Source organism: Galeopterus variegatus, unplaced genomic scaffold (assembly GCF_000696425.1).
Source record: "Galeopterus variegatus unplaced genomic scaffold, G_variegatus-3.0.2 Scaffold13794, whole genome shotgun sequence".
NCBI lineage: Eukaryota > Metazoa > Chordata > Mammalia > Dermoptera > Cynocephalidae > Galeopterus > Galeopterus variegatus.
In genome coordinates this window covers 345-11,092 of record NW_007739905.1, presented here as the reverse complement: position 1 = coordinate 11,092, position 10,748 = coordinate 345, and the positions used below count along the sequence as shown (strand labels likewise).

General features: G+C 35.6%; 1 protein-coding gene across 1 annotated transcript in view; it reads left to right on the top strand.

The window, feature by feature from the left end:
* LOC103581733 (speedy protein A-like) overlaps positions 1-10,228 on the top strand; it is a 28,688-nt gene extending 18,460 nt beyond the window's left edge. Inside the window, 3 exon segments of the mRNA XM_008563495.1 lie at positions 3,017-3,317; positions 9,573-9,599; positions 9,602-10,228. Coding sequence (XP_008561717.1) covers positions 3,017-3,317; positions 9,573-9,599; positions 9,602-9,663 — 390 coding nt within the window. The 3' untranslated portion in view covers positions 9,664-10,228.
* Positions 10,229-10,748: the final 520 nt, after the last annotated feature.

Sequence of the window (10,748 nt, the reverse complement as noted above, 5' to 3'; positions counted from 1 at the left end):
CCGGGATGTTTTGCGGGACCCGTGCGCCCGGGCGGGAGCGCCGCCGCGCTTCCCAAGCGGCGCACCTATCCAGTGCGCCACTGGGCCGGCCCCAGAGTTATATTTCAATCCATGTATATGATGTGTAGTGATCAAATCAGGGTAGTCTGTGAAGTCATCATCTCACAACAATTCTGAGAGCTAGCTATTAAATCCCAGATAAGGAAACTAAGGCACAGAAAGGTTAAGTGCTTCTTCAAGGACACATAATTAGTGAAGAAGCACACCGGTATTCAAATGCTATTCTTCAAGATCACAGAGAAGTAGAGTATAAATAGAGAAAAACAGAGGGCCAAGTATTAAATTTTAGGAACACTCACCAAAGGCACCCCCCCATTACTAAAAATGATGGAAGACTAAGATAAAGTAAAAAGGAGGATAACATTTCTAGTACGTAAGCTGCTACCAATGCCTTAGAGCAGTCACATTCATGTATTATAGCATTTGAGGACTGAAAGTGACCTGTTTTCTCATGTCGAAAAGGCATCCCGTGACCCAGAAAGTTGTATGATTTGCCCAAGGTCATAAAACTGATAGTATTAAGGCCAAAATTCAGCTCTCAACCCTGGTACAATTTTATTTTTAATTCACTGCTTTTATCACAGTAATACTCTAATTATATGATAGAGGAGAGAAAGATTATTGTATATGAGTGTATAAAATATATACAGACATATTCGAAAATAAACAAGTGTGGGTGTGTATTTTTCTAGCTGGGTTAGCATATGGAGAGAGTATAATACCTAGCTTATTGCAAAAATAACAGTTTGTCAAAATTTCCATTTTCTGCCCTTTGCTTCCTATTTCCCTCCGCTCTTCTTGCTACACTCTGCTATAGGATTCCTACAAAAATCATGTTGTTGAAGGTTCATAATGTCAATGGCCTCTCTAATTCTTAATTATCTTCCTCAATCACTAAAAATGATATTATCATCCCCACATCAGCCAGCTGCCAAAAAAAAAGATATCTGAAAGCTGGAGTTTTTAGAAAGTTGGGATTTATGCTTTGTCTTGAGGGAAGAGCAAAGGGAGAGGACATTTCCAGACACAGGAAAAGATATAGAAGTGTTGAGGAAAAAATAGTAGATAAATATGGAAGGGATAAGAAATTCGAATTCTACTTCCTCATCTTAGGAAGCTTTGAAACTAGTTGTACATTGTTATAGAAATGTTTACAGTTAGAGTTATCTTTATTTCTTTCTACTTTTTTATATATGAAATTTTATTACATGTCTTTAGTTGAAAACTATTTTGAAGGATTATAAAATCAGTTCTATAAAAAAATAACATAGGATTATGTCATTATCTTGTGGGAGACCATAGTAACCCCATTTTCTGGGAGAACGAGTCTAAATCTGGAGTTTTTCAAAAGGTTTTTACTTTTAATCGCAAAAGCTTTCTTTCCAAACAAAATTGTAGCCACAATTCCCCAAACTGAGCTGCTCTGCTTGCTCCATCTTCCCTTTCCCCCTCCTGGGGCCCATAATAACACCTCCATGAAACCTTAGGGCTCTCAAAAGAGTTTGCAAATCACTAGTCTAAGCAATTGAAAGTCACTGTTCAGCTCTCACATAGTTCTTATTTACTTTGTGTTGCCGATAACTGCAACTAGAGTTTTTGCTTAGAATGCTTAGAAGTTTTAGATTCCATGAGGTCAGCACATAGGTACATTTTTTTCTAGCTTTACTTCTTAAATGGCTATCATTTGCCAGATGCTTACTAAGTGATAAGGATTTTACACATATCATCTAATCCTTAGAACAATCCTGTGAGTTAGATAGTATCCCCATGTTACAGATGAAGAAACTGAGCCTCAGAAAGATGAAATAACTTCCCCAGTGTTATTCAGCTAGTAAGTGGCAGAGCCAGAATGAGAAACTTAAGTCTATCCTGAATTAAAGCCCATGATTTATTTGACAGATTTTACAGAACAATGCCTGACAGATATTGAGGACTCTAAGTGTTTTATAAATAATACCTCATCTAATCCTCACAACAATCATCTAAAATAGACACTCATTTTCTCCATATTACATATGAGATACATATGTTCTTTACATGTGTTCTTATTCACCATATCCCTTGCCATAATTGCAAAAGCTTTAAGATTAGCCTAACCTACAAACGTAGTTGGGAACCTCAATTAAATTTTTTAACCCAACACATTCCAAAGTATTGTTCTGGGCTAACTGTATTATCTTTCCCAAACTTAGAATACTCAAAATTAAAAAGAAATACAGTCTGGGACTTTGCTTCAGTCCTTTTTCCTGTTTGGAATAATTTAAATACTGTCAGCCCTCCATATCTGAGGGATCCCCATCCGTGGATTTAACCAACTGCAAATTGAAAATATTCGGAAAAGAAATTGTGTCTGTACTAAACATGTAGTCTTTTTTTCTTGTCATTATTCTCTGAACAATTCAGTAGAATAGCTGTTTACATAGTATTTACATCGTATTAGATATTATAAGCTAGAAATGATTTAAAGTATATGGGAGGATGTGCTTAGGTTATATGAAAATACTGTGCCATTTTGTATCAGGGGCTTGAGCATCCATGGGTTTTGGTATCTGAGAGAGGTCCTTGGAACCAATCACCCATGGACACAAGGAGAGTTTAATTTATAAATTAGGCACTATAGGAGATTAACAACAATAACTAATAATAAAGTAGAACAATTATAACAGTGTACTGCAATAAAAGTTATGTGAATGTGGACCCTCTCTCTCAAAATATTTTATTGTATGTAATATTTGCAGACTGCAGTTGACCACGGGTAACTGAAACCGTGGAAAGTGAAACCTCAGATAAGGGGGAACTACAGCTTAGTAATACTGCCTTATCTGGAGATTTTTAAATATATTGGTAACTTAGATTTTTATCTTACTTTAGAGACAGCTGTTCATTTTGTTGTAATTTTTGTACTTAATTTTACTAAAATCTTATTAAAATTCTAAAAGTAAGCTTTGCACTGTAGGTTATGGCCATTGCACCATCCCATTATATATGGCAACGAGAACGCTCTGTGCATCACAGTGGAGCTGTCAGAAGGTACAACAGAGATGAAGTTCAATTGCCCCGGGGACCTAGTGCCAAACCAGTAGATTGTTCACTCTGTGGTAAAACAGGAAGAAAAAGATATGTTAGACTGGGATTGTCTACATCATCATCATCCAGTGATACAGTAGAGGTGATGGAAAAACATTCTCAGGAGTTACACAACTCAGTCTCAATGGATATAATAGTTGATCCTTCTCAAGCTTGTAGCTATTCTCAAGGTATGAATCATTGATACGCCAGAATTAGATTTATGCATATTAGTTATTGAGCTCAAGTTAGTCCTTACAGGCATGGATACGTAATAATTTATGTACTACAACAATATAAGTTAGGTTAGTCTTGGAAGTTTTCCCCTTTCACTTACCACTTTTTGTCGTGTCCATATCTGTTTTGTGGTACCGTACCTATACATAAAGGATTATTAATGTGATATATTAAATTGAAACCTAATGCAACATAAGCCTCAAGCATTTTAAGTATTTAGTATTTTAAGAGACTGAATCGTTTCTTTGAAATGTTTATTTTGTTAAAAAGGGGCTTAAAGGACAGGCATTTTAGCTCACTTGGGACAGTGTGGTACTGGTAACATCAAGGTCACAGCTGTGGCTCCCTGTACTGGCCAGCCGCCAAAATAAACCAAACAAAAAACCAAAAGGAATTTCAAGAAGAAAATAAATTTACTTGTAATCTCATCATCTAACTATTTGTTTCTTTTTATATACTTCATTTCTAACAAAATCAAAAACATACTATATCAAAGCCTGCTTTTTTTAATCATAAAACATTTATGTTGGGGTTTAAGTGGCTGTGAACAATACCATATTACTTAGAAAATAATCATATGAACTGGAAATACAACCACACCCTAAGTTTCATTCAAATTATTTTTATATAGATATAGTAGTTCTCTGACATTTCTAGATTTGAAACAGTACTAGAATAATATTCTACAATCAGTGATCCTTTTAACTTCTTATAAAGCCTTTCTTCCAGATTTCCAACCAACTGAAGTTAGGACTGACAGATTTCTCATGATCCTTTCTAACTCTGTCATGAGAAATTAGCAGACCCACAATATTTCAGAATTTCACCTATTTATTTTTACCACGTCCCTATGAGATTAACTCGAAACTTTACTAAAGGGGATAACTAGACTCTAAGACTTTTGAAGGTAGGTGTCATGCCTAGTCATTGTTCCCTTCCCTGGCAATAGCAATCACTCAAAAACTTCGACTAACAAGTATAGTCTCTTCCCTTTCAACAATTCCAAGCATAATTTTTATTTTTTCACTCATGTTTGAAGGTAAATAGGGTCCCCCATAAGCTAAATTAAAAGAATTGCATTTTAGCATCCCTCCCCTTTCTCCCAGCTCCTTTTGCCTTTACACACTTTGATCCTCATAGTAGGTAAGATTTACTGGATATTTAAAATGCCGAAGGCAATAGAGTAAGCATTTTACATTCATAATATCATTAAATATTCACAGCTAACCATAAGGTAAATAGTATTATCTCCATTTGGCAGATAAGGAAACTGAGACTTCCAGAGGTTGAGTAATTTGCCCGAGGTGGTGGAATGGCATTTGAATCCAATCTGACCCTTGACTAGAACCAGAATTCCTAACCAGTATGCTCTACTGTGCTTTCAATGAAATCCTGCCTTTGGCAGTGATAGTAAACTGCTACAGAAGTCGAGTGGTGAAATTAAGAACCATGTCCTTGATGAAAGGTTGTATTGAGTGAGTTGAGAGAAAATTTCAAATACAATCTGAACAGATATGTACAGAAAGCAGAACAGAAACAGTTAAATTTATTCAGATTAGCTCCTGTAGATAGATTTACAGTGGTAACACTCTAATCTAGGCCTTGACATCACAACAGGAAATTGGAGTCCACCCAGGGAGTAAGAGGCTCTGCCCGTCAGTTTGCTTTGGGAACAAAGCAGGTCTTTGACTATGGATGAAAAGTCAGGTATTGATTTTAAAAGGAACTGTTATTTCATCCTGTCCCTGGATAAAAGCCTTCATTTAGGACTCATAGGTCCTATACGGGAAGCAACAAGTATTTACCCATCAATGTCTTATTCTCAGTATTAACTGAAGGTTAACTGTAAAACCTTTTGTTTCCGAATATGAGTATAGGCAACAAAAAGAAAAAGTATTGATCACACACACATTTGACCAGTAAAAATTTATATTCATTTTCTTCCAATAGGCTTAACAGAGAGTGTACTAATGGGGATTGTGGGAAGGGAACAGTGGAGGGTAATAGGGACACATGATGTTATCGAGAGTGGGCTCAGTCTCTCACTACCTAAGCAGCGTCAGATTCCCAGTAGTGACCACTGATAGCAAATTTTTTCTTCCTTCAGTCCACATAAGGTTGGAATTACCTGATGATTTGTGGTTGCAGAAAACTTAATTCAGCATTCTCCAAGAGAAACACAAGAGCTGAGTCCACAGAAGGTTGGAATTACCTGATGATTTGTGGTTGCAGAAAACTTAATTCAGCATTCTCCAAGAGAAACACAAGAGCTGATGTTCTGCTCCAGGCTTTTATACTAAAATTTAGTATAGATGGCTATCAGTTCTTCCACCTTTGTTTCAAACACAAGCAACTTCTTGATTTTCAGGTAAAAACATGTTTTTCTACATTTAATTTTTTTTTTTTTTAAACAACATGTTCAAAAAACAAGTTTTTTTTGTGTGTGTCTTTTTCGTGACTGGTAAGGGGATCGCAACCCTTGGTGTGGTGTCGCCCACACCGCGCTCAGCCAGTGAGTGCACTGGCCATTCCTATATAGGATCCGAATGCACGGCGGGAGCATCGCTGCTCTCCCAAGTGCGACACGGGGTCAGTCCCAAAAAACAAGTTTTACATAAACATATTTATGACATTAAGAATAAAATGTTTTTTCAATTTGACAAGGTGGGGTGAAAACACTATCCAAACATCTCACTTTGGGGAGTGAGGAATAGATGAAGCATTCTTTACAAATTTACATACATCACAATCACCAATCATGATCCAGGCATTTATAAAGGTAATCTCACTTGACACTCAACCCCCAAAGAATTCTTGAAGTGGCATTATGATACTCGTTTTGCTGATGAAAAAATCAAACTCAGAAAAGTCACACCGTTACCAGGTAAAACAATAGCAATAGCAATAACAGGATGGGAACCCAGTTCTATCCGAATAAACAGCACATTTTTAATTTAACAACGTTTATTTCTCTTTAACTTATGCTGTCTTATGCCGTATGACACCTTGGTTGGTCCGGGTGAAACATGGGTATGTATTATGTATTATCCTGGGACACCTGACATTTTAGAGCGAAGTCAAGGGAAAAAATATACCAAGCCTTAGCCTGGTTCATGAAGGTAGGCACGGAACATTCCAACTATTAGATAATCTAAAAGCAAATAATTTTTCCTCAAAAATAGATCCTGCTTTAAACTTTCCTGTTTATTTTTGTCATTCCCACTGTCCTAGTTATCCATGTTTGGGATCTTTATACTTAAGGCATAGTCATGGAATATAAATTAATAATGTGATAAGGGCTATGCTCATTATATGATCAACACTTAGAAGCACAAAAAAATTCCAGAACTAATTCTGTGGGGTGTGTGATTTCGTGAAGCTTTTCAGAGGCAGTAATAAACGAGCTGGGCATTGACTGAGTCCTGTTATGCCCAGAGAAGTAAGGGAAAGGGCTTCTGAATAGCAGACGTCTGAAAATACATTTATTCTTTTCCTCTATATCCAACAAGTCACCAGTTTGGTTCTTCTTTGAGTGAGTTGAGAGAGAATTCCAAAGACCTTTGTGTTATCAGCACCACACACTCCCAAGGGAGCCATGGGCCAGTCCTACGATATTTTTTCTATCTGCCCTTTTTCCACTACTAATCCCATAGTTAAGTATAAGAGTACTTAGAAAAGTTCTGGGCAAGATTCATATTATCTTTTAATTCTATTTTTCTACAAACTTTTTGAAGTACCTTTGCATTACTATGAAATCTGATTTAACAGTTTTTTTCCTCCCTTTAAATAATCAGACACCACTAAGAGATTAACTTCCCTAAAATATCTTCTTTAAATGACCATGAATCTTTCAGAAGTTCCCATTGCCTCTGAAATATAAAGTTCAAAATCAGGGCTGGCCAGTTAGCTCAGTTGGTTTGAGTGTGGTATTGTAACACCAAGGTCAAGGGTTCGTATCCCTGTACCAATCAGCCACCGGAAACAAATAAACAAAAAGCAAAGCCTTCCACAATCCACAATATACACAGACATCTAAATCTCTCCCTAGACCAACCAAGTCAACAGATGAAATAACTCATAGTCTAGTGTGGGCTTAAAGCAATCAGCAAATGTTACTGGTCATTTGCTGGATGGAAAAGGCGATTGAGATTCTCTGGAATGTCACTTCTCTCCTAAACTTCCCTTGATCATAAACAGCTTCCTCATGGCACTTTTCAACTCATTGTAATCAGCAAATCTTACTGGTCATTTACTGGATGGAAAAGGCAGGGCCTCTGGAAAGCATTGGAAAGACAGTTTTGAGACAGTCCCAAATCTCTAGAAGTTTACAGTATGATAAATGAGAGCCAGACATGGACATAGAAGGCTAACATTAGAAGGCATCTGTCCTGTAAACCAGATCATAAACATATGCAGTGTTCAGAGGAGGGCCAGAGAAAGGGCTTAAAGCGGGCCTTCATTAAGTATATAAATAAATTCTTAAGTTGTTTGGTCTTCAACTCAACTTAAAATTAGAATGAACATGATTAGAGAGGTCTTGTTGAAATGAAGATTGTGCTGAACAGAAACTAAGTATTCTACATGAAGTAGGAGGAAAGGGCAGAACTTTTCTTTGCTCTTAACCCAGTCTGTCTCCAAGTAGACCATTTGGATCTGACATATAACAGGCATTCAAAACAATAAAAGAATGACAGAATTTTGCTAGTAGTTAAATAGAAGGCCAGAAATAAAGGGAGTACTCCATGATGGAATTTAAAAATGTACTTCACAGCTTCTACCTATCTGGAGATGTTAGGAAAACTTTAAAGGCATAATTATTGTATAGGTGTTCAGGTAGTTATACAGAAATGTAACACCAGAAAAATACTCTGCTCCTGATTCAATTAGTCTTCCAAATGCAGCTAGAGTGATTTTTTCCAAAACAAAAATATAAGCTTATTATCTCTTAATTAATTCAATGGTACCCCATTTTTCTTAGGATAAACAATCTTTCCTTTACAGGCCTATAAGATCTTGTAGGGCCTGACCCCCATCTATCTTTCCAATCTTTTTACTTAACCACAGCATCATTGGCCTTTTTTGTTCTCATTTTCTGTGCTGTAGTTAATTCCTACTTACCATTTGGTTCTCAGTTCAATTGTCACTTGCTACAGCAAAACCCCTATTATGGTTACTCATAGTAGTACCCTGTACTTCTTTGGAGCATTTATAACACTTTTAGTGTTATATTTCTTTATTATTTAATGTCTAGCTCTACTATGGACTATAAGCTCTATAAAGGCATAGATTTTAGGTTAAAAATTTCCATAGTCTGTAAAATATTATTAAAAAATTTTACACACACACACATATACAAAATATGTGGCGGGCCAGTACGGGAATCCAAACCCATGACCTTGGTGTTAAGGCTATATATATAATTTCAAATATTTCTAGCCTACGGGATAAATTCAGGAAAAGCAGCAAATGTATTACTACAGGTTGGGCATCCCTAATCCGAAAACTGGAATTCTGAAATGCTCCAAAATCTGAAACTTTGAGTGTCAACATGATGCTCAAAGGAAATGCTCATTAGAGCATTTCAGATTTTGGATGAGGGATTCTCAACTGGTATGTATTCTGCCAATATTCCAACATCCTAAATAATCTGAAGTCTGAAACACTTCTGATCCCAAGCATTTTGGAAAAGGGATATTCAACCTGTATTTTAAAACCTATAAAATACCTATATTTAAACAACAAACTAACAATTCTAAGCTTCTGTTTGTTTATCTCTAAAATATGGACGACCTTAAATATGAGTTGCACATATTAAGTAAAAAACATACATAATGTATGGTACATGGCAAATGCTAAATAACTGGTCCCTATGACTAATAATAAGCCCTGTTCCTTATTAATTCATGTTTCCCCAAACATTTGATTTATATCATAACACAGAACAATTCTGAAGTTATTTCAAGCTGGTTAAAAAGATTCTAAGAGGATAACCGAGATTCACGGATTGTTACATCTTCACAGAGATTAAAGAACTGTTACATCTTGTATTACAATTTTTAAGGTGATTTATCATTCTTAACATTTTCTCCCTATTATTTATTATAACCCAGACTTCTTTAATATTTTGACCGATACATACAACCATTGAAATATGTATTTAAAATATACAGATACATAAAATTTATCTTAAAATTCATACTTTATTTCAGTAGCCAATGACCATCACTCAAATGAAGAAAGGAAACCAATTTCATGAAGACAGACAAGTCTATGGAGTGGTTTACTGGAAGTGAAGAATGAGATGGCTCAAGGAAAGCAACTTGGAATCATTCGCTACATAATGTCAAACTGCAAGACAAGTGTCCAAATGAGACATTTAGGCAGTTCTGAAATGTTACATATCTTTCTTCAGCTTTTGTTACTTTTTCAAAATTGTCTGTAAAAGCTATAAAAATCATAGTAATAGTTAAAAATACCAATCTATGAAAGTAGTGGTTTGCAACACAAAGTTCTATTCTGATCCTCTTCTGTATTCAAATCAGTTGCTGTCATCTGGGGTACTCAGTTAAATTGTGGTTTGAACTTCCTCTACTTGACAAGAAAAGCTGATTTAAGAGAGGAAAAAAAGTAAGTCATGAATTAGAAGAAAAAACACCATTTAATATAAATAGTCTGAAAACATGGCTCACCTGTATGACCAGTGTGCCAGTGTTTAGGTCTAGCAATATGGGGAAATGATCCATATGGAAAATCAGAATGGGAATCTTCTGTTGGAGAACAAAATATGCACTATGAGCTACACAAAATATTTTATAAATTGTTCACAAAAACTGTTAAAATAAAAATTACTGTCGCTTTACTCTAAGTTTTTTACTCTCAGACATTTTTTCTAGTGTTTGTTCTGGAGCTACTCTTCCAGTTATTGTATAGAAACAATTGTCAATGATTACATGATAAAGTTATATATGGCTTTATAACCAAATGGATAAGCCCATATCATAAATCGATGGATATCTGAAAACTTGTTCATGGTTTAAATAATGCGTACACAAAACAAGGACCTACTCTTAGTCCTTTGAAGAATCCCAGCAGCATTTTAGAAGTTGCTTTTTGGAATACAAGCTATTGGCATAGCAGGTCCTATTAAATTCATTTTCTTCACTAATGATCACTGATTTAAATTAAAAACATTCCTTAATGTATTTAAATTATTTCACAAGCCAAGATACTTGTGACAAATATGAATATTATAAGAAGCTCAATTCCTCAAAGGTACCAGAGTTTTACAAAAGAGGTGGTAAAAGTCATTATTCTATCCCTTAGACATTTTCCTTTAACAGAATAAACACCACATTTCAATTTCTATTGGGGAAAAAAAATCTCTG